A 25,541-nucleotide genomic window follows, 5' to 3' on the forward strand; every position below is an offset into this window, starting at 1 on the left:
CCCCTGGTCTAGAGTCCTGGGTATCACAATGCTGTAGATAGGGCCCTTGCACGCCATTCTAAAAGATCTGTCAGTATGTGGGAGGTATTGCAGAGCATTTAAATCAGAAATCAGTCAGGGCAGAGTGCCACTTCTGAAGGACCAAATATTGGAAGGATCTTATACTGGTTGCTGTTCAGACTTCATGCATAAAGATGAATAAAAATCCAGGATTTACTAAAAAATTTTGCACATTTAAGCACGTAGTTGCAAAGATTAAACATACTGTTCTGAACTCTTCACAGTTTTGTATGCCTATATTATCAGTTCCTAGTTTTGTAAAATGAATTTTTGCACATTACAGAATAACTGTTACATTTCCTATTTATGGATTTATTGTTGCCTGAATTGTCTCAGCCACCTCTGATGGTTTTGGGGGGGAAAAAAAAGAAATTAGATCATTAGGCTTTTCTGAGCAAATACAAATCAGCACTTTCATAACATGGGCTTCATTCCAGACAGATCTCATATCATAGGAACATATACTGAAAACCGCAACAGCTTTTGAGCAAAACTACTAATGTCGCTTTTGCAACACCCATTAGTTGTCAAATACAACTACCTCTGGGCCCACACAGTGAGTTACCATCTCTCTTCAATATATGTATTTGCACTACCTTATTCATTCACTTCATGCACTATGATCAAAGACTCAAAACGGTCCCTCAGAAGTATGACTTTGCAAACTTAGAGATTAAGCTAAGAAAACCTCAAACATCAGAATCCAAAATAACAACAAGCATTTACAAGAACAGGAAATTAACTCTTCATGGTTTTTATTATATTTTGAAAACTCTACTTGTGACTAAATCATAACGTAGGTAGGATTATGGAATTCTGGTGCTGAAAAGTCACAACGGCATTTGACGGTTCCTGGAGTATGTCTCAGTGGAAGATAAGACATTAAAAAAAGAATCATTCTGTCTATGCTACATTTATAATAGTTGAAGGAAAAAAAGCTAAATCTTTCTGACATAAAATGATTTCCTTGGGTTTGCAACAGAGGCAAGTAGATTCCAACTAGCGACCCTGTGGTACAAAGTAGACGAAAATCTTACTTAGACAACAGCACACCTCTTTTCTCCACGTGTACCAACTTAGTTATTTCTCTAAAACTGTTCCTCTCACAAAACCCACTGTACCTCGCTTATGACATGACACTAAATTTGTCTGTGACTCATAAAATGCCAGTGTGATGTGCCTTTTATTGAAATACTTCAGACTCATTAGTCTGCTTGAATAACAAAGAATGTCATCGTTTATATTTAAACCTTCAGATTCACTACAATTCCAGTTATCCCTCAAAATATTTTTGACACCTTGAATAAATTTGGTAAAAAGAGAAGGGAGCTTGCTCTTTTCTGATCAGGACTCCTCCAGGGTTTGTGCTTGCTTTTTCTTGCACTATTCATGACATGGATAGGTAGCACAAGGTCTTGTCAGAAAGCGTTTACTCCTTGAGACGTCAGCCAACAAAGGAGCAAACAAAATTCTTGAATAGTTTGGACAACTTTTAAGATGGTCCCTGAACAAATATTACTAAGAGTAATTATAGCCCTGTGACCCAGACAAACCACTTTGTTAAGCCTCCCCATATATCATAATTGGAAGACCCTGTTAGCAGACATCAGTTAATTACAGAGCTTATCTCTTGAGAAAGTAATGGCCAATACTTAAAACATGTACCTTTTTTGAGTCATTCCCTGCCTCAACTTCACATGAAAACATCAAGGTAAGAAATTTCATTTGTTCAAAAATAAAACCAAGCAGAAAACAGGCTAATTTAGCTTGACATAACATAATTAACAGGCTCCTGGATGGGACTGTCTGGGTTTGGTAGCCTCCTGACAGCCCTTAGTAAGACGTTAAAGCGATCAACACCTGACATCTGTTAGGAAAGAGGCATTCTGAGGTAAAGCACAACTAAATCTAAAGAAATCAGGTACTTAGACCAGTTTAACTTTTTCATGAGGTGATATCCTGCCTGACACTGTAATCTTTCTTCCTGGAATGACGCAAGACTTAAGTAAAAGAAAACAACTTGTAATCCCCCCCTCCCAATATACAGTAATTATTTTTTAGGTGAAGAGCAATGAAGAACTATTTATCCAAGTTTAAAGAGGAATAAGAATAACTTAAGCACTCCATTTGTGCTAATACCCTAGCAACTGTGATTCTTAAAAGGAATTCCTTCAATGCTGCGCTGATGTGAACAAAACAATCTACCTCAGAGAAAATGGTTTATTCTCCTGACTAGTGAGGCAGAGAATATTCCTAACAAAAGGTCCCACTTAAGCTCTGTACATGCACCTACTTTGGGTATGGTTAATATTAAGAAAGAAGGCAAATAACACAGTCACAGGTGAGAGCTGAACACCCTGAAAGTAGAAAAGACTTATTTCTTTTGTCTTTGCATTTTTAATGTATCAAAGATATACTTAAAAAAAAAGGCCAAGTTCAGAAAAGATTCTTGATCAGCTTATGAAGATCATAAGGAGAGAGACAAATACTTTTTAAAAGCTCTAAAATAGGAGATATTATTTTATATTAGGTATCACACAGAAAACCCCAGTAAGTACTCACCACATTGTTATAAGGGCTCTTCACAAAGCTATTGAATTAAATAGAGAACTAAAACCACAATTACCACTGATAAAAAAAATTTTAAAAAGGTTGGTAGCTAGAAAACATCCCCACATAATAATGCTTTTACCAATGGCCAAACCCCTGACAGTAAACAAAGACATAAGCTGGTTTTGTTTTTTGTTTTTTCTAAATACAGCATTTGCTGCGCTCTGCATGATAATGTCAGTTACCTTTACACTTTTTTTCTTCTTTTTGGTATTCCTGGGCACTCGACATGATTTGAAAGTTTGCTTTTGTATAGCCTGGCTGTAAAATTGTACCAGTCCAAGTTGAAGCATGTCGGCATTGCAAAAGCTGCTGTCCATTCCTCTGGATATCATGAATTTTGAAGTGTCTTTTCCTACAGAAATGATTTTCTGTTATGCCCACTACATTCCATTTCTGATTTCTGTCAGGAAGGTGAATCAGTCTGTCCCACAAAGGGAGGCCACGTCCTGGATGTTTGGCAAATATTGCAGGGCTACAAACCGTTGGCTTTGCCAAAATCTTGCTCAGGTGTGGAGTTTTGGAAAGCAAGTGGTTTCCCAGCTCTCCTGAAGCTGTGGTATTCCCGTGCATCTCCACTGGACTGCACTGATATGATGCAGAACCCTTCAGCCATGCCCATTCAGCCACCATAGTTCCCCTTCAATGAAAGTGAATATAAAATTTTCCTGTCTGAGAATCCTGAAAAAGCAGGCAGATCTATGTGGACAGGCTAACACTAGATGCAACTTTCACAACATCACAACTACAACATGGGCCCCAGGGCATGTTAACACCGATTTATTGCCTTGCTCATATGATCATTTGAGGTCTTGTAGGTCGAGGCTGGTCGTGAACAATTTTCAGATACTTAAAACACAAAACATCAAGGATTCAGCCTTGTTTGACTTTGTTCTTATCGTAGGCTGACCTGAGGGACACTCAGTTACCTAAGTGTGACATTCTTATGTGGGCATGCTTAGCAGTTCCGCTTTTGCTACCTACTGCCTTTCTCCGCCTGTGGTCACAGTGGAGTATCAGAGATGCTAATTTTATCACAGGAGCACAGACACTTGGCTCCAATGTCAATAATGAACAATACCAAAGCTGCATGATTTTATCTAACTGGTCATTGCTTATTCTTTGGTATAGAAGAAACTGAGATACCACTAGCTGACAAATTTGTAAAACTAAATATAGCCCAATTTCTATTTCTGGGCAGCAAAACTAAAATAGGTAGAAATGACCCATATAAGATCATATTCTGTATTTAAGATATTATTTTATATTATATTATATGTAACAAAATTCAAATACAAGATAGCTGTTTAACTTGCATAAAGAAAATAGCAAATTCCAGACATCTGATGACTGATATGCACAATAGTTTTAATCACAGCAAGATTCTGCTGTTCTAATCAACCTAAGAGGCAATTTTACATACATTTCACTCAGTAAAGAAACATATTAGTAAGAACATGCCAAGTCATTAATTTCCAGAAAAAAATTATTGCAGTTACCAGATCTATCACAGTATTGCTGTTTCTGAATCCTTTGTCTTAGGACTTCTCTTAAGAGGAATATTGTTAGTACAGGACAAATTCAGAAACTTAAGCATGGTTAGTTTTAATACTGTTATCTTATTTTAATTCCTGTATGTACATACAGCTTTCCTGAGTATGTTATTTCATTTTAGATGTAAACACCTTTTTGCTGCTAAGAATACAAGCTCACCTGACATCTGCAGCTACAAGTCTGTTTCTTCTGCTGACTGTACCTCAGCTGGACATCAGTAACACAAATTTGAGAAAGGATCTGGCATCACGGACTTCGATGCAAAGGGCAGGTAAGTTACCTACATAATTTGCTCTTACCTACTTACTTCTAGCTTTATAGATCTGCTAGTTCAGACTTGATTTTCAAAGTAAAATTAAAAACTAATTCTAAATGCAGGTAATATGGCAAGAATATATCACTTGTAGGAGGATAATCAGTTTAAAATAGAATAGTGAAAGTAACCCAGAAATACTAGGCAATTAAAAAAAATATAAAAAGAACAGAATATAAAACTTTTTTTCATAATTTGAACACTTTAATATTCTCTTCACTTCATAAATTTAAGCACAGAGGAAGAGACAGGATTTCTCTGATAAGGCCCTCTGGGAACTGAGAACTTCCCTCAAAGATCTGAACTTACACACTTCATTTTCTGTGGCACAAAGAGGAACTGTGCCCTTCTTCTAGGCTTTGTATAACCTGGAACAGTGTACGTGGTTTAGTAGAAGGCTACTCTCCCTTGAGTTCCTTCACACCCTAATTATCTCCCTGTGTGGATGACATTGTATCTTCACAAAATGAAACAGTCAGGCATGTTCAATATATATATAATTTCTATAATGCACTCATAAATAGATCCATGCTTTGTCAGCTCCTTGAGCAGGCTAGTGATGTGACACAATTCTTGACTTGCTTAGAAAAGTCAGTTATATCCTCAGTTACTCAGGTCTTGCCATTGGTACTCAAGATCAGTGTTTCATAATCCAGACTGTTCAATCTCATTAGTCAAAAATTTCTATATATTTTCCTCAAATTTCTCTTTGATATTAAAGGCCATCTTGGCTGACTTTTAACCTATGAGGATTTGTGTTACCTTTGATTTTCATTAAGACCCATATATTTATGACTATGGTAAAAATTCTGTTCCCCAAGGATTCAGAGAGGGGGTCACAAGAGGCTTATAGATTTTTACCTTTAACAAGGAACCCCAAAATCCTTCATAACTTAAAAAATAAAATCAAAACATATCTTCCAATTTCTTTGTTAGCAAAGCATCTGTGGGACTTTGAAATATGATTACAGACACATTTAAACTATGAGGAGAAATTAATTCCATTACAGTTTCCATCATTTGGAATTTACCAAAAGTAGAGTTTACCAAAGCAGAGTTTACCAAAACTAGCCAAGAAGCTATATGCTCTCTTTTCCTTTTAGTTGCCTCTGAAATTTTGCTAGTCAAAGATTAAGTTGCAAGGAACTACCACTGAGGGCTTTTATATATTGTCTTCTGTTCTTGTACTTCCTATACTGAGGCACAGCAGATGTTTATGTCTTAAATTACTATTCTTCTTATTATAATGTTAAATTATTTTCATGAGAGGACTACATTATTTACATTATTTATTCTACTGCATTGGCTCTAACATATACTGCCTGAATTTCTCAAAGCCTTTTTTTTCCTTTTTTTTTTTTTGTTTAACAACAAAAAAATAAATCAGTTGAAATCTCCTTGAAATCTCCTGCATCTGCTCTTGGTCTTGTCAACCCAAAATCTTTGATAAAGGATGATAATGTAATTTTGTCTCCACTTCTTACCTGTAAGAGAAGCATCTCTCTCTCCCTCTAGCTACTGTTAAAACAGGTATAATCAAGGCAGGAAGCAGTATAGCCTACTGGGATGAACCATGACTAAAACCACAGGTCCTGTTTCAGAGTTAAGAGGGACTAACAAGCAGGGCCAGAGCTCTTCTCATCAAGGAATCACCAAGCAATTCCAAAATGCACATTGTAGCAATAACTGGCTTCTCAGCAGTCAACAGGTCAAATGACTTCCTCAAATTCCCATCAGAAGGTTTTTTTAAAGGCAAGTTTGTTTTTACAGAAGCAGAAAAGTTTTAGCAGATGATCTGCCCATTAAGCTTAACTAAAAGAATAGGCAAGGGGAATCCTTCATAATTATTTTATTACAAGCCAAAGCAAATACTCCTTAATGGGTAATTGTAAAGGTTGGCCTATTCTCAGACATGCAGTGTTATCTGAATGTCAAAATATAAAGGACTACAGAAAAAATATGGAACAATTTATTTGTTTTCATCTCAGTTATGTGGCCTTTTTCCCCCATTTTATACTAATATCTGCCAACAGTGGTCAAAGAAACAATACATAAAAAGCTCTCCCATTTTTACTACAACTCAAGTGAAGAGAGGCATTAAGTTGTATCTCCAGAAAGATGGAAGCTGGTAGCCAGTGCTTCCTGCTGGAATGAGCTGTATACCAACCCTGAACTTTGATCCTGACAAAAACTCAGAATACAAAATAGGACCAAAAACCATATGGAAAGAGTGCCTGTTCCCCATGCTCACAACAACTCTAGAGGCACTGCATTAAATTCCCCCTGCTGTGCCCTGAGAGCTACACTAATTTTCTTTGCTTGGGATCTGCCCTGCTGCAATCAAGGCTGGATTTGCATTACCATTATTACTGTTATTGCTTTATACCACAGTAGCTCCAGTTAACAGCTGGATCCACTGGTGATGAAAGCTGCTGTGACCACACAGGCAATCAGTGCCTGCTCCTCAGAGTCTGACTACATTGCTCACACTTTTTGGGGGAGTGCAAACATTTGTTTTTCACCCTCAGCAACAGGCTGTCACTTAGACAAAAGGTAAATTAACAGTTCCAGGATGTCAGAGGATTGCTGTTTTCCCAGTTACAAAGACACTTTCTCTAACAACAAAAAAGTCATTTTACATTCCAAAACAGCTTACAGCAGAATTTCCACCGAAAAGTCTCTCTATACAGTATTTCAATTTGCAGCTGGCCAGAACAGTGGCAAGTAGGAAACCAACTTAGAGATCTCTGAATTGTTATTAACTTACTTGATTGCAAACGTGCATAATAAAGTTTTGCCTTTTTGGATATTTGAGGTTTACTGAAAAAAGAACAGCAAAGACAACACACTTCACTGGTTTGGTTTTTATTTGTTTGTTTTGCCATTGAAGTATGCAAGCACATAGGGACACTGAAGGAGGTTGGCTTCAGAGATCAACTAAGGCAAATGTAATCCGGATTAGGACTGTGGGGTGCACAGTGGGTTGATGAAGCAGCCTAGCTCTGTATGGACCCAGTCCAATAAAACTAGAGGATTTTTACTTGATGACTTGAGAGAAAAAAAGAAAAAAGCAATCAAGCTACAATTAAAGGACGTGTCCCCAGCAAAGTTAACACCTGATTCATACTTTGTTCCAGCATTTTAAACCCCACAAACTACAGGTAAAAGCATGTAAAGTTTTCATGTGTGTTTGTGCTGGGAAAGACAAAACAATCTGTGCCAGCCAAGGCTAAGGTTTCATTTCTTCTCATTAATCTTGCTGTCAGTTCACAGCATTTTATTTTCTCTTGTTTATTTTGCTTCTTCTCTCCTCTTCCTCTTTTCTCTCCTATTCTTCCATTTTCTCACCAAAAAAGCATAGCATTTTCTCCTTATGTTTCCTTATAAAAGAGGGAAACACTTCACAATTGAGTTTCATAACTTTTAAACTAGGCTCATATGATCATTGAATAAGCAGAAGGATGGAGCCCAGCTCACACAGACTAGCCAGACTCTTCTTAAATATGCAAACTTTGTCTCTGTAAATGTGCTAAATAAAACCTTTGAGAACATGTGATTTTTTTCCCAAATTTTTAAAATATAAAAATTACAATGCCTATAAGAAAAAAAATTGTAGAGTGAAAGGAACTGAAGCAGGTAGAATGAGCAATGTCTACTGAAACCATTAGGTGGTTTTCAAAATTTCAGAAACATGTGCATATGTGTATGCTTGTAGAAGTAAACAGCCAGGGTTATTTAATCCAGGGTTGTTGTCTTGCTACTTGCTTTAGCAGTGGCAATATTATAAAATATTTAAATATTACATTTTTTAATATGGATTTCAAGATTAAATTTCAATATTTCCAGTCTTTTGGACGACTATTAAATCACCAGGAAAGAAGAGTACATAGATAATTACTATAAACTTTCCAAACAGTTTTTAATCTGTAAGAAAAGCCAATATTAGGAAACTTGTAATAAAGAGTGTAATAGCTTTATCTTTGGTCTTGATATATCTTAATGAGCTCCTCTGTGAATCAGTGCAATCACTTTTTAAAAACATGCTGAATTTCCATTAACTTTATAGCAATATTTCACATGCACTTATCAAGAGCTGGGGTTGACATTATGCTCAAATTTCTAAACATGAGAAAAAATTAATCAGAGAAAAGAATACCCAGAAGAACCTGGCAGTTCATGTAAGTTAACCAGAGGCAGGTTCTGAGCGCAGAGAAGCAAATAGTTCAGGATTTTGGTATGTAAAGAGCTCTCTGAAAACCTGTCCTTCGAGAAATGAACAGGAATTGTATAGACCGATACAGAATCTTGCAGCAGCTACAGATTAAACAAACTTACCAAAAGAAATGAATGACCAAAGCTGTATGAGGAAAAGCAGTGAAATACCAGGAGACAGCATGGCACTAGAATGGTGGTGCTAACCAATACAGCCACATAGATGCTATAAATGTATTCTTCCCTTTCACAGTTCTGCCCAACACATAGGAGGGAGTTTTTCTGAGAAGAAGCTATAGCTGCTAACCACAGGGCTCACCTGGCTGCTGTTCTTCAACAGGAGTCATAAGTGGACGCCCAGGGAAGAATAAGAACAAAGCAAGCACATATCAGAGCTCCCACCAAGAGTCTCTCAATCCCCAACTACTTCTCAGCCCAAGGGACTGACTGAGCCCTTGTGGGCTTTCTAAAATGCAGCAATACCCAATAGATCTCTCTACAGTCTACTCTTGTGTACATTTTTTGTATTCACAGCCCCCTCTAGCAAGGAATCCCAGTGTCTGTCTCTTCATTTGCAGAACCATGTGCCTCTGTTTGTTTTAAAACAACATTGATTTAATTCCCCACAGACAGCAATCCACCTCTCCAGGGCTCATTTTGCAGACTACTGTTTGTGTGAATACAGGAATTTTAATGGATGTTTACTCTCTTCATGTTGTGTTAGATAATTCTCGTAATGCCTGGGAACCTACTAAAATAAAAGTGAGAAGACAAAGCACCATTTTCAGAATATGGCTCAAAATACATAAAACACATCTTTAAAAACAAGTAAATTACAGTGAAACCATTTAGGAAATCACTCAAATCACTTCTACAAATCAGTTTAGATCACTGCCACCTTATTCTAAAATCCTAATTCTGAATATTACTTTCCTCATGAGCTTTCAAATCAATTCACATGGGCTTTCCCTAATCTCTCATTAGACCTTCCATTTCCTCCTGCTGGGGAATGGACAGTATATTTGGCTGCTGCTTGCTAACAAAATCCTGGGGAGACAAGCACATAATTGAAAGTTTTTTCTTTTTTCAAGGTGGTAAAACAGTTCAAGTTATCTTGGTTCTAAAACTGCTTAATGAGCTATCTTGAAATAACACCTCCCATTGAAGGACTGAGGTTTGAGTAAAGGTAAAACAAACAAAGGTACTAAAACTAGCAATCTTGACAAATACATAATTTGTTATAGACAAAAAGTAAATAAACAAATAAAGTTTGCCCAAACAATGCAGTCAAAGCTTCTTCAGTAAGAAAGACAAACTTGGATGTGAGAGGAGAATTCTTTTAAGTTCAAATAAACTCAAGATCTAAACCATTTTCAGGAACACAACAAAGCAATAGTGAAAGGTCTTTGTGTATGACAACATTTACACATTTCCTTAAACATCTGTCTTTTTTTATGATAGCACTGCAGCAAATCTGATGCTTTTAAAGAACATAATGAGAAGTGCATTTAGTGAATGCAAAAGGTATTTTTATATGGAAATAACTGGAAAATGCCTGAGTGGACTGATCCTACAGTTTACCAACAGCTTTACACTTGTCTCTACATCTAAGGATCAATACCAAGGACAAGTGTTTTAAGTTCATTGCTCTGACATGCACTTTAGAAGAACTAAACAGCAGCTGTGGTCAGGCTTTTGAGGATCATAAAATGGCAGGCTGCAACTCCTGTGGCAAGCACAGCAAAGTGCTTTATTTTATAGGCTATTGGAGAAGACTTAGAAAAAACAGGACATTTTACTGCTCTTGAATGACTATTCTAAAAGCTTCTTGCCTGAAAAATGAACAAGCACATTTTATACTGACAACACTATGCAGTCCTCCTTACCCAATGTCAGTAGTGAAACACAACTACACAGTCTGAGAGTTACACTCAAAATTTAAAACACAACAGTCTGCTTCCATCAGAAATAAATTTCAGAAAAATGAGTTATCAAAAGAAGTAGCTCTTGCTTAAATAAACTACTATAGAAAGAGACTAAATATACTAATAGATCATTAAAAACAAAACAGAAAAAACCATATCAGCATTAACATAATGAAATGTACCTAAAATGACTAGCAAATGCTGCAAAACTAAAAAAAAATACTGCTACTACAAAGAAAAGTTTGTTCTCTCTGTTCTTTGTGAAATCTAATCAGAACCCGCTCCCCTCCCCCCCCTTTTTTTTTTTGAAAAGGTGTGATCTTTTGAGGAAAAAAACAGCAGGTATTTGTAAGTTGGAAAGAAAACACAACATATTAAAGAATTGCATAATATTTGAAACATTACAAAATGTTTCCCAGACTACTTGGTTTTTGTATTTATATAGTCCTTTTACAAAGCACTTTCAAAAATATTAAATTTTGAAGCAAAAAATTAACCCAGAGTATCTGTAACCTAGAACTTCGCAAGTGTGATATTTTTAACTGCATATTCAGAAATATGCTTCTAAGTAATAAGAGCCATCATGGAGTGATTCATAGCTTCATGCAAAAACATCCCACAATATAAATCTTGTTAACCTTTTGAAAATCCCCAAAAGCTCATTACAAAGCTGCTGAATCCTGGCATAACAAAACCTTATAATAAAGTATTTACTGTCCTCCTAAAAAGTCCATTACTTTAAAGAAATAATACACTTGAGTTGGTCGGATTTGATCATGGTCTGGCAGGCAAAGTGTCAGACAGTGATGTATGTCAAATTATATTATCCTAGGAAAATCATTATAGAAATTTGGGAGAAATAATTTCTCAGCTGATGTTGAACAATAAACTGTTCTCTCCCTGAATTAATGCCAAAGTTTACAGGGTAATGAGCATCACAGTGAAAAGACTCATGAAGAAAATGTGGTACCTTTCCTATTCTATTACTTTTCCCAGCTCTTGGAAACTACGTGCAACACCTTTGGAGACACTGGTTTTCAAATGGATTTGTTGCACGAAAGCTGATTAATTTTCTTCTCCAAATGAGGGACCTGTTTCAAGAAATGTTGCATATTAAATTCTACTTACTGAAAATATGCATTTATGACATTTAAATTATATTCCCCTATGTAAGCACTCAATTTTATTATAATTCCTATCTTGATCTAACTTTAGACTCATTACCAAATAGAACAGTGTGGATATTTGAGTAGAAGCACAATGACTGGGTTGATTTTGAAGCTCACAAGTTAAAGCAGAGTAAAACCCCAGCCTTACTGAAATCAATGAAAGAACTGCTGCAGCTTTTACTGGAACCACTATTACATCCTTTACATTCTCTCTTCATTTGCCATGAAAGTAAAAATTATGAGACTTTTCTGTATTCTACAAATACTATTTCCTAGGTTTTAGAATCCTTTCTCAAATTTCTTCTTCAGTTTTCACTGTATAAAATAAAGTAAGATGAAAATATGTCTCAAGGTTTGTCCTGCATTTTGGGAGAAAATGTACAGAAGGGAGCCTTCAGTGATAGCTATGGCAGGTGAATAGTGATGCTAAACCAGAAGCTTCATAACAGTGCTAAAATCAAAAGAACTTTAAAAATTATTTTACATGCTTGCTCATTTATTTTATTTTCTCAATGAGAAAATGATACTTTCCAACTTTTTTCTATCCTGCAAATGTATGCACACGAAAGAACTTGCTCTTATTGCTATGATAGTACTAATTTTATTATGCTGATTTTTTTTTTCTCAGACATTTCATCTGTGGGCAGCAATTGCTGGTGTCAACTGTAAAACAGCTGATGAACACTGTTGTTTCAGCCCAAAAAACCAATCACTCCATGGGCTACATCCAAAGCAGCATGGCCACCAGAGCAAAGAAGGAGATTCTGCCCTTCTATTCCCCTCTCATGAGACCCCACTGGGAGCACTGCATCCAGCTCTGGGCTCCTCAGAACAGGAAGAACATAGACATGTGAGTCCAGAGGAGGGCTACCAAGATGATCACAAGAATCAAACACCTCTTCTATAATGAAAGCTTGAAAAAGTTGAAATTGTTCACCCTTGAAGAAGGAAAGCTCTGGGGAGATTTTACTGTGACTTTCTAGTACCTGAAAGGGGTCTATAAGAAAGATGGGGACAAATTTTTTAGTCTGCAAATGTACTAAAGACTGGTTTTACTGTCAAGGTCAAATTCTACAACCTCCTGTCAGAAAAACTTCTCTAGATTGCACTAGAACCTGAAGGCTTTCAGGCAGTGCCTACAAGTGGAAAATACATACTGCAGTAGAAACATACCATATGGGGAGGAAAAATTATCTATCAAAACCACAGAATAATACAGCTTGTTATTTTAGCCAGCTGGTTTGGTTTTGTATTAGATTCTGCTCCCATATTCCAGTGACTCAGTAACAGAATCTAAACTTCCATTATCATTCATTAGAAAAGGACTCTTGTCTGGCTCTGGATCATGGTATTTATGAAGTTTTTATACAGTTTGAAAGTCTTTCATTTCATCCATGTTTCTCTTCACATTTACACTCATGTAAGGAACGTCATTCCTATAATCAGAAACAGAAAATATGAACTGCTCATAATCAAAAGTGATGGACATCTACAGCTGTACAAACAGTCATCTTCATCTCAACCTTTTTTCCTTTTGCTTGATGATAATGTTCTTTGCATATATTTGCTCTGTCAAAAGAAATGCAGAAAATATAGGTCCTTCCAATTAGGCTTTGTGTTTCTCTGAGCTTAGCAGAGCTGCCCTGCCATGGGCAAGTCCAGGGAGACAGGACTGATTAGACTGCTAGTGGAAAATCTCCACAAACCCACCCTCCACAGGAAGCCACAGACCAAACAGAGAAGGTGAGGATAAAGTGGCCACACTGTGTTTCCTTCCTCATCTCTTGCCATCACAGAGCAGAAGCTAATAACTGCTCCCTCCAAAACCACAGCAACGTCAAGCCCTGTAGTAAAATGCCATAAAACACAGTTCAGCGTGAGACAGGGGAGAGCACAACAGAGAGTTGGAAGAGAACAAGTTACATGCCATGCTTTAAATTCTTCCAAAACAGCTATTTGCCAAATGAAATCACCATGCCCAGAATGCCTGCAGGACAATGCAAAACCACTCTTGCTGGGGCCTGCTAATGCAGCCTGAGGACACTAACTTGCTCCTGATCCTCATGTGCCAGTGATGCCAAGTCAGAGCCTGACACACCAGCCAAGGGTCAGTATTTTACTTCATTCCACAAAATGCCTCAATGCTCTCTGCTTCCTTCTTATATTTGTCTCTGCTTCAATGGGCAGCAAAGTAACCATAAAAAGACACACCTTTTCATACTATCAAATAATAGGGTTTACTATGAAAGTGTGTATTTACATAATGCTCTGTTTCTTCCCCCCTCTACCTCTTATCTAGAAACCTAAAATTAGAAGACCATCTTTGTTGGTGAATGCAGCTGTTACCCCTTGCTGGCCAGTACAAATGGATGGGAGCCTTCTAGGGAAAAGGAAAAAGAAAGTTGATCTGCATAGTCAAGTAAAAATAAACTGTCCTTTGGACAGAACACCAGGAATATAGTCTTGTTAGTGATGACTCTTCTATGTAGCACATGCTGTATTTTGCAGGTTTTTAAAAGGTCCCGTTTATGCATTTGGCTCTTGAAATACACATTGACAAACACTATCAGTAGAACACTTTCTTAGGCAAATTGATGAATACTAAAACAAATTCTGGAAGTCTGAAATTCTCTGGCCTTCTATATGGTCTCCACATAATAAGGATGTCTTTCTAGACACTCTGTTCTGGGATTAGATACATGGGGGTTCTGACACAGCTAATTTATGTGGAACCTTCAGATGCTTTGCAACTGATGGTTAAGCAGGCTTAAAATGGCTAATGGTCATGTCAACTCTGGATCTTCAGCCCACCTGCAGACCTAGTCAATAATTCTCTGAAGTGTACTTGGCAACATATGTAAGGTAAATTTGACTGTCTCATGTTGAAGCTCAGGGGATAAGTCCATGTTACAAAACAACTTAGGCCAGGATACTCAGCAGAAACTGTTCCTGTGCTGGCAGCTTCAGCAGGATAGCTGAAGCTGGAATGTGCATTTAGAACAAAACACAACCAAGGGCAATGAAAGTTTCAAAAATGTTGGGGAAGATTACTACGTATCCCACATCTCTATGCTCTGGATGGAGGTAAGAGTTTCACTCCCAGCACTAATGGGGAATGAATGAAGAATTTCATTTAATTTCAATTTCAATTTCAATGAATTCAGAAATTGTTAAAGAAGCATTTTTCAATAAATATTTAACAATAATCACTCCAGAAAGGCAAGAAATATTGCACAGATGTTCTTATTAAATATGATTACCTGACATACTGCTGGGAGTTATGGATAAGTAATCATTCTCGTCCTTCTTCCGTCACCAATGTCACCTGCCGAAAAAAAGGGAAAAAACCCCATGTGATATGTTCATAAATGCTCATCTGCCGAATACCATTAACATTTAACCAAGATGGAACCTTCTGGATCTTGAATAATATGGTAAATGTCTGATGGTAACACATTAAATTCAAAGCACTTTTCTTAGCTGCTGAGGTAACAAATGTAAATCAGGTCCTAACATGGTGGGCTGCGGTTAACAGGGATTTGGAAGCAATGTCCATAAGACTATGTCTACTGATGCTAAAAAAATAAATAATGCTTTTGTGCATTTCATGGAATACTTTCTATTATTTTTTCTGCAGAAGTTCCTCTAAGACCCATATGTGACCTTAGGAGCTAACTGGTTTCTACTTTACAGTTTGTAACGATACACATATACCATTACTCTCAGATTCAGTAAAAACAGAGGATGCAAAGGAATTAGAAATTCTCTGTCACAGTTACACCAATTCTTACCCAGTCTTTCAAAACCCAAAAGTCTGCTGGCTTTTACAAAGTTCTGAGATGTAAATTATAATTTTGTTCATACAGTAGAAAACTAACTTACACATACTTAACACTTTTGAACAACGACATCTTCTATTTTATTAACAAGACATCTGCATCTGTGAAAAACTGAATCTGGCATTTTAAAGTCTTGTTTTTGATATTTAGATTGTGTACCCCCTTCATATGTCCATACACAAACACACATACACACAGACATACTAAGTCTACTCTTTTTCTGCTTGGTAGCAAAGATCGAAGCCCTGCAAGCTAATTTAGAGCCAGGAGAGAAAGTCATAGATACCAGTCATGACAACATCCTTTGGCCATGTCGGTATTTATACCAGCCCTCACGTTTTTCACATGGAGGCATCACAGGCAGCATGCCCTTGTTCAGCCATCCCTGCCCAAAACACAGTACCCAGCTAGATGATCCCAGCTCACTTCCTAGTCTAAGCTCCAGCAATCCAACCCGAGCAGAGACAATCCTAAGGGCATTACTCCAGAATAGAGACAAGATCTCATTAGAATTTTTAAGTAAGAAATCCCAGGCCTACAAGTGACCCCAATACTGCCTGCAGAAAACTAGCCTGAGAACAGAGTCACGCTCTCTGGAACATCCCCCTGTACTCAGCACTGGTGAGGCCACCCTTCAAATATTGTGTTCAGTTTTGGGTGACTTTTACTTCACTTTAAAAAGATCACTGAGGTGCTGCAGCATGTCCAGAGAAGGGCAACAAGGCTCATGGAGAAAACATATCTATGGGGAAGAGCTGAGGGAGCTGGAGTTGTTTAGCCTGGAGGAGGCTCGGGGGTAACCTCATCCCTCTCTACGGCTACCCAAAAGGAGAACCTAGGGAGGTGTGACTGCACTGAAGGACCAGGGAAAGTGGCCTTCAGGTGAGACAGGGGGGACTCAGATAAAATATTACAGAAAGTTTTTCACTGTTAGGGTGGTCAGGCATTGGAATAGGTTGTCTACAGAGGTTGTGGAATCACCATCCCTGGAGGGGTTTAAAAGGCATCTGGATCTGGTGCTGGATGATGTGGTCTAGTGGCTATGGTGGTAGTTCTGGGTTGATGTTTGGAGTGGATGATCTAAAAGGCCTCTTCCAACCCTGCTGATTTTGAGATCCTATGAACAGAAAATACCTCTCTTTTAACATTAGTGTGGAAGTGACATTTTAGAGAGGAAGTAGAACCACTCTTAAATTGTCCTGATCACCATTCCATGGTAAGAAACTGACCTTTGTTAACAAACATGTGGATTTTATTTCTCTCCATCCATTCAGCGCCACAGCCCTGTTTCCTCACACAGTGAGCCTTTCCCTTGAAATAAATATCCTCCCCCAGCAGTGGGCTGAACATGGGGGTGCATGTGTTTAGGCAGGGGTCCGAACTAGAGGGCAGCCGAGCGGCAGCACCGGTGAATTAAGGCAGCCGGGACGCGGCCCCGCCGCTCCGCCTCAGCCCATCGGCCTGCGGGGCGCTCCCACACCCGGGGCTCCGCGCAGCTACACGCGGCGTGAGCGGGACACCCCGAGCCCGGTTCTCCAGAAGGGCTGTGAGGCAGGGCCATGCCCCGCGCCCCCCGAGGGCCGGGAGGCACAGGGCAGGCAGCGCGGCAGGAAGGGGCGCCGGGAAGGTCGGCAAGGCAGTAAAGGGGCTCCGGCCGGAGCCGCGGCCTCGCCGCCCTCCCGCAGGCAGAACCCGCCCGCGGCGCGGCGCGGCAGCGCCCCCTGGCGGCAGCTCGGAGCGCCATTCCCGGGATTTTCCACCACCCCGCTCCTCCTTGACTAAACAGGGCACGTCTGCGTATAGCTTTAAATTAACTTAATTGCTACTCCGAAGGTCGGAATTGTTCTTGATTAAAAAAAAAAAAAAAAAAAAAAAAGCAAACATTGAAGAACCAAGAAAACCCCAGCGAACAACAACACACAAAACACCCCCACAAGACACAAACACACAGACACCCCCTCTCCCAAATAAAAAACCAGGAAAAACCCCAAACGAACCCATAATCATAGACTATCTGGAGCTGGAAAAGACCCACAAGGATCGTCGAAGTCCAGCTCCTGGCTCTGGACAGGACAACTCCAGGAATGTGATCCTGATGGGTCCCTTCAAACTTGGCAGATTCTGTGATTCTGCGATTCTGCGGATAGCACCACACGGCTGGGAGTGTTGCCTCGGGCTCCTGGAGCTCTGACAGGCTTGGAACCGTGACCACTTGCCTGGGGAGACCATTTATTTTGTCCTTTCTAATTCCCCAGTAATCTGACATAATTTCTCCCCGTAATATATTATATTGAATGGAAATTACTGATTTCAGGATGTAATGTTTATTCTATTTGCAAAGCAAACACAATACAAAGCCTACAAAAGTTTTACAGAAGAAACTTCTTTACCTGAGGGATGCTACCTGGAACATGCTACCCTGGGAAGTCATGGAGTGACCCTCTCTGAAGACTCACGTTCCTGTGTCACCTGTAACCTGCTCTACATGACCCTGCCTTGGCAGGGGTTGTTGGACTGGATGATCTCCAGAAGTCCCTTCCAACCCTAACAAGCCTGTGAACTGGTAAAATATCCTCCAGTATACATGTGACAATGTGTTTTTACCTGATATTTTCTCTGAAGCAAGCTACCCAAGACTTCATCTGGGCTCCTAGACAAGACGGAATCTCTTTAATCTTATAAGAGAAGAGCAAATACTCTGCCTGATATTTCCATGTACAAACCCCACAACCAGAGGGCTTTCTTTTTGCTGCTGACATCTTGTGGAATTTCAAAATCCTTCACCGTTTGTCAATCCAGATTTGAGAGGATACAAGTTTAGATCAGGCCTCCAATTAAAATCAGACTCTGACCCGTCCCACCACGTCATGGGACGTCGTGAACCTCAACAATAAGCCATTTCCCAGAATTTAATTGTGGTTTAGTGACTCAGTGACACACAAGCATACTTGAAACAAACAATTGAGTGTTTTGAACAAAAAAATTCTACCCCTGCTGTAAATAATTACTTACTAAACCTAAAATTATTGTTTTTGCACCAATCTATTAAAAAGGGTGATAAAAAAAGGATAAATACAATGTTCTTCAATGGATTCTGTAAAAAGAGAAAAATTCTAGTTATCCTGGGAGTTTTGCCATTTTCCCTGATGAGACTAGGACTTGGCATAAAAGCAGCTGTCACTTGTGTAAAAAAACTAATTACGAAATAACTGTAAGAAAAGCTGGTCTTTTGTTTTGAAGCATTACGCTAAAATATCTGGCTTTGGCAGTCTTTTTGAGTGCCACGGTTTAAAATGGAGAGTGTGCATCCTCTTTTTCTCCTCACACCTGCCTAGAGATGAAGTTTCTTGGAGCAGGTCTTGATGTTGCTGTAGATGTACAGCATCTCACCCATCTGGCATCTCCACTAGGCCAATTTAGCAACCGCCAAAGGATACACAGTAACTGAGCCCATTTGTAATACCTGCTTTGTGATGATGATTTTAATGATCATTATGATCATTTAAACCATTAATTTAAACCATAATAAACAATAATTAAAATCATAGTGATAATTAAAATCTTTTATGATTTTAATAATCTTCCCAAATGTCTTGGGATCTTCTCTAAGGGATGCTTTTATACTGCATTTTATATGCCAGAAGTAATTTCCTATTTTTCTTTCCAAGGAATGTGGCCCATAGATGGAAACATTGTGGAAATACAAAACTATTTATCCCTTCTGGCACATACATAGCACAGCCTTCTGAAGGCACAACACAGCTTCTACTTCACACGAGCAAGAATATTAAGCAGTCTACATTAATTGTAGCCAGTTCCTCTTGAAGGCATAGTTGTGTAAGATGTTGGAGGAAATCAGGTTCTTTTTAAGAGTCTACAGCTAAAAAGTACGTGAGCAGGCACAAATGGGAAGGATGAGGATGAGTCACAGACAAGTCTCCACTACATCAGTCCAGAAATGTCTGGGGGTCTTTACGGACACTGCAGAGTAAGACCCTCTCTTGCCAGAAGTAAGACAATTTTTATGGCTAAGCTTTGCTAACGTCACAGGGAGAAGGCTTTGTTAGATTATCTTTTGTGTGTTAAGCACTTATTTGCCCACAAAAGAGCTACCCAAGGTCTCATGGCTCTGAGTCACAGTCCCTGAGTGCTGCAGCATCAATTCAGAGGCTGCTATCTCACATCCCGCATGACCTCCCTGCTAGAGAGTTTCAGCAGCAGACTGAGCACTGTGCTCTTTCTCCATCACTGGCATTATACCCTGCTTTTTCTTCTTTTTTTTTTTTTTTTTTTTTTTAACAAGGTAGTCCTCATGATCATATTAGATTCCTCAAATGAAAGCAGCAAAATGCATACTGCATCCTGATATGGAGTATTGTTTCAGATCTACAGCCCTGCTCCAGGAAAATAATACTCTTATACTGGCCCTAAATAAATTTTAAAAAAGAGACATCTTTGGAATGTTCAGCTCCTCTGGCCTGAATAGGTGATATTTCAAACTAACTCTCAGGCTCTGATCTCCAATACAGAAGCACTGTCTAGCCATATTGCCAGTTACTGCACATCCTTATTTTTTCCATAATGAAAGGCGATAAATCAATTAGCATTAATCAGTGTAGTTAGGTGTTTTCCCACTTTCACCAAGTGCCTCCTCCTTCACAGGAATGCATCAGATTAAGCAATGACTATCTAACAGGAGTGTGCTGCTCAGGGGATGAGGGTGATTTTGACTGTATTCTGATGCTTCAGCTTTAAATGGTGGCTGCCTCTAGGCCAGGACCAGGGTAATTTTGTGGTTTGAATCCTGGTTCCTGTCCATACCACGAACCGCTCACCTTCTGGAAGGCCTCAGGCTTCCCTTCCCACTCATCAAGCAGCTGCACAGGGTGGACAAGCACTGCTGCCGCCTGTCTCTTCTCAAGGCAGGAACAGGTGGGAAAAACGATTTTGCACCTTTCAGAGGCACTGACAAGCTGCCCAGCTCCTTGCTGGACTGCTCTTTGACATCCCCTTATAAAAGCCATAGGAAGGACCATGGGGCAACCTGGCTCATTTGCACAAGTCCCTCCTGTAACCCTACCTGCAGCTCCCGCTGGCTCTGCCTTATCCCGGCACTCTTACACAACGCCCTTGCACAACACTTGCCAGGCGCTGGGCTGCCTCCAGGGAGGCTGAGAAGATGGGGGAGCTGCTGGCAGACCCTGGAACAGGGTGGGGGAAGCCTGTCCAGGTCCTGGGATCTGATGAGGGCCCTGAGGGGATAGCAGAGCATGTAGGTTTTGGAACTAGGCACAGGGGGAAAGCTCCATCACCGCCAGAGTGAGAGCCACAGCCCCAGCACCACACCAGCCCCTCTTGCCCTGCCATTCCACAAGTTATGGCTCTTCTTTTTTTCCTTGGGGGCTCTCTTGGCTTGGGAGTGATGAATTATGGGATGTATCATCTGAATATTTTCTTCTGTAAACTCCCTCTGTGAAAGTTGCTCTCACTTTTAAGTTCGTCTTTAGTGAAAACTCCAGAGTAGCAACTCCGTATCAGGAAAAATTACAAGGTAGCCCATAGGCTGTATTGATGCCTAACTGAATTTTTAAATTAGTTTCAATATTTAATATTGCAATATTTAAGAACAAAGCGAAATTAGTATTTTGGAGCAAGTTATACAGAGGATTTTGCAAGCTCTACATACTCAGTATAAAATGTACTCGATCATGGCTTATGGTACACGATACATTTATCATGAGCCAGCATTATTTCCTCCCTTGCAAAACATAATGAACAACTGTGCATTGCATGAAAAAATAAAAATCTATCTAGTTTTCCAAATATGTTTAATGAAAAGCACCCATAAGGACTAGCTTGTAGGCACAAGCTCAGAAGTGGGCTTTGACTCATGTTTTTTATTGCTAGTATAGCTCAGCTCACAAGGACACAAAAACAGGCAATAAAGCATAAAATCAAAACCACAGTGCACTATCTGTATCAACATTTGCAGTCTATCCCAAAAAATAAGAACAGAAAAGCAAAGAACTGTTGAGCTTTTTAGTAGGAATTTCCATTAATTCTGTGTAATATCCCCTTCACACAGACTCAACTCATGTTCAGCTCTGTGCAGACATCAGCAGATATTTTTACAGCACAAAAGCCAGAAAATTATTACATGCAGACAATAAGTCTCATAAAAGATAAGTGTAACTTCACTGTTCAACGGGTTTTTGAAAGCTCTTGTGTTTCAATAAGCAGATCTGCAGAATAAACACCACTGAATTAGACAGAAAAACTAATTCTTCCTACAGTCTCATTGTAGTAAGGTTTTGGATCTGGCATATGATTTGCAGGACAGCCTGAACCATAAAGCTGTTGATTTGAATATAGCTACAAAAAAATAATTAAAAAAATAACAGAGACCCAGCACCACAAAATAAAGTAATGCAAGACAGAAACAAGATAAAAGTTTTTTTTATGATTTTGTCAAACCTAATGGCTTACTGCACTGGGGTAAATAGATCTTTTTGTAAGTGGAAAAATATAATAATGAATTATTATGCATGGAAAATATAATAAAGCATTTCTTCACAGGCAAAAAGAAACAGAATTTTAGAGTGTCTGTTGGTCTCCCAGCAGCCTGAACATATTAGAAATGCAGTTTCGTAAGTATCATTGAAAAATCACAGATGGAGACTGTAATATTACCTTTAAACCACCTGGGCATCAAGCAGAAAATGGAATATGTAATTCTCCTCTTGCCCTGTACTTACAGAAATTAGTAATGTTATCTCATTTGCAGAGTATCTCAAATCACTTCTTATTATGATCTGAAGCTGCTGACTGCCCCTAAGATGTAAAGGCTCTAAGAAATCTACTTACATTCAGCTTAACACTCGGTTAGCATAATGGGCTGCAGCCTTCTCTTCGCTTTACTTCATCCCCTAGCAGAAATGTCAGCTCTCCAGCACTTTGCTTTGACCTACTACATGTGTACACAGGAGGGCATGAGAGGAGCACAGAACTGCAGACAGCCCTGTTTAGCCACTACTCTGATAACCAGGCTTCTCTTGCCCCGAGTGATTTTGTTACCATGAAGTGTTACTGTGTGAACTAGCCAGCTTTGCCAAAGAGTTGCTGATTGTAACTGTGAATTAAGTGATGTTTCTATCATTCAAGATTTAAGCCTTAATTCTCTAGACCCCCACCAACTTGAACAAATATCCAGTTGAAAGAGGATCCTGGAGGGCCAAGAATGATAGAAAAGCAAAGGTGGGGGGGGAGGGTTTATACAAAAGATCTCTAATTTGAAAGATAATTTTCTGATTTTTTGAGATACTTCATGGCTTTTGTGTTCTTTCTCCAGTGCATGGGTGTTACATTCAGACAACAGCTTTGACATAAAACTTTCCTTGTTTATCTGTTTTGTTCTGTTGACTCAGGAAACATTAGCTCTCCCTGAAATTTAAACGTGGGACAGTTTATCTTCAAAGCTAATTTCTCTTATTACTCACTTAGAAGTGTATATTAGATGAAGGCTGTCTTGAATTACCTACCTACTCTGCAACTGACTGATGTGAGTTAATCCCAAAGATAATAAAATTCAAAGACTTTCCTTGAAACTGGTGAATTTGCTCCCTTACTATGTAATAGATAGAAAAAAAGAATATTTTCTAAATGTCAGGAGGGGAGGTACCTGGATGAATCTTGTTAACATGAATGCATTTTGTCAATGCATCTTATATATGCTGTGCCTAAAAAAAATCAGTGAAGCAGAAATGAGTATGTTCTAATCTACAAATGTCACTCTGAATAGGGATAAGTATTACCCTAAAGATTGGTACTGGCATTTGTTTGAGCTATTTTCAGGGATTCAGATATGAACAGCAGAATTAATTCAGCTTTAGGCTTTCTGCTTTTCTTAACCAGAGCTTCAGAAAGTCACCACTTAGTTGAAAATAATAAATTCTAAAATGAAAAGAAAAATCTAAATGAAAAATTGTTATCTGTATTGCAGGCTTTGAATTACACTGTGCAAAAATAAAGAAGTTTGAAGAAAACCTTGGAAAACAAAATGAGAGATGCTTTTACAGCTATGGATTTAGCATCGTGGGTTTTGTCTATTGTGTAACTTGATGAGTTTCCAAATTTGATTCTATTTTTCCTAAAAACTGATAGCGGAATTGCCAAACCGCTGAATTCTGAAATGTTTGACACAGATTCCAGACATTAAATTTATGGCTTAAACTCAATTATAATTGGGAAAGGATTTTGAAGGAGTTGATTTTCAACAAAATAAAAGACCAGAAAAAGAAGTTAGTTGTTTTCTAAAATCAGTATCCCTAGCCAGCAAGAACTATGGTGGGTGAAAAAAGTCTAGCTAGAATCTGTGCAAGAATCTTTCCACAAATCAAACTGGCAGACCTGGAGCCTTTCCCTGGCACTCCAGAAGTGGGTCAAGGGAAAAGGGCATCAGAGGCTTGATGACAGTGTGACACACACCAAAACAGGACAAGGCATCTCTGGATGTGTAGGTTCAGGCTTTATGTCAAGCAGTAAAGCAGAAAGCATCCCTGAAGGCACACTGAAAGCCCACCAGAGACATAAAAAAGTATGACTAATAGAAAGGGAGAGACAAACATGTAAAGTTAAATGATTATGGGGCTGTACTGACAGATACCTGTTGAGAGTTAACTATGGCTTGGTGAAGTGACGAGGAAGTCAACACAGGGATAGCCATATTCAAAAGAGAGCAAGGAACGATGGAAGAATGTGACTGCTATGGGAAATTTGGTCAAATTATGCTAATGGTTACTGGTGGACATGTAATTAGGTGAGCAGGCAGCTATATTTAAAAAGAGAAAATCATGCCTGGTTTTAATTGATATTTTGAAATGGAAAACTTTATATTGCTATTCCTGAGGTTCACCCAAAAGCTTATTTTTCAAAAGAAAAAATTCAATGACTTCAGTAAAAATTAGGCTCAGACTGGAGAAGGCTTTCTGCAAACATTCTCCCTGAAATTTCGAAATACAAACCACATGTTTCATAGATACATCAATACATTTATAATTATTATAAATAAATAAAGAGTTTCAAGTTACCTGGCAATAAGCTAGTGGTCATAAAATATGACTGTATTAAAACTATCTAAATGCCCATTTGCTTCTGGTTTTGGGCAGAAAAAAGTCATGGAGAGAAGGAATAATACTTATGAAAATGAAGTAGAAGCTCTTATTTTGCTTTTTTCTTTAAACAGAAAATTGCTTGTACCCTCTGCAATGGCTTTGTCTGTATAATCAGCACTGCATGTCATTAACTGCATTTCAGCTGAGGATTTCCACAGCTCAGAAGTTACCCTATTCAAAATCCTATTTCTTTTTAATCTTTTATTTTTTTGAGAGGAAACGCATTACGGCATATTCCCAACTAAGTAAATTCAGTGATTTAATCTTTAAGGCAGGCAGAGTTTCCTAAGAGGTGTGTTCTAATCTCTATCACATCTTATACCCTTTTTCCTGACCTCACTGGGGGCCCAGTGCAGAGAGGAGAGGACAACTACTTCTCAGAAGATGTATACATACTGATATTAAGTGCAAACATCATAGATGTGTGCCTGCTTTTGTGTGCAGAATGGAAATAAATCACAGAGCCTAAGTGCTAACAAAGGCCTTTCAGTATGTCTGATAAAACAGTGATTTCTTCTTATTTTTTTAGCCTTCTCTTCTTGTTTGCTGCCTCATTTACAGCTAACAATAATAGAATTAAGCCCAGAAATTAAAAGAAAAAGTTTAATCGCTGATGATTTCGCTATCTCTCCCAAGCAAACAACAAAAGTCCACAACCTTTTAACCTTTTCCATCCTATTTGCTAATTA

The 25,541-nt window shown here is 38.7% G+C and overlaps 1 protein-coding gene across 7 annotated transcripts in view; it reads right to left on the reverse strand.

Moving 5' to 3' along the window:
- Positions 1-25,541, reverse strand: part of THRB (thyroid hormone receptor beta) — a 154,890-nt gene that overhangs the window by 34,085 nt on the left and 95,264 nt on the right. For 6 of the 7 annotated variants that reach the window (XM_050971657.1, XM_050971658.1, XM_050971660.1 and 3 more), the window contains one exon: positions 15,104-15,168. In XM_050971657.1, coding sequence (XP_050827614.1) covers positions 15,104-15,110 — 7 coding nt within the window. In that variant the 5' untranslated portion in view covers positions 15,111-15,168. Of the gene's footprint in view, positions 1-2,855; positions 3,304-15,103; positions 15,169-25,541 lie in introns of those variants that run through there. The other variant, XM_030237657.2, reaches the window with a different exon arrangement.

This window comes from Serinus canaria, chromosome 2, assembly GCF_022539315.1.
Source record: "Serinus canaria isolate serCan28SL12 chromosome 2, serCan2020, whole genome shotgun sequence".
In the NCBI taxonomy this organism is placed as follows: Eukaryota; Metazoa; Chordata; class Aves; order Passeriformes; family Fringillidae; genus Serinus; species Serinus canaria.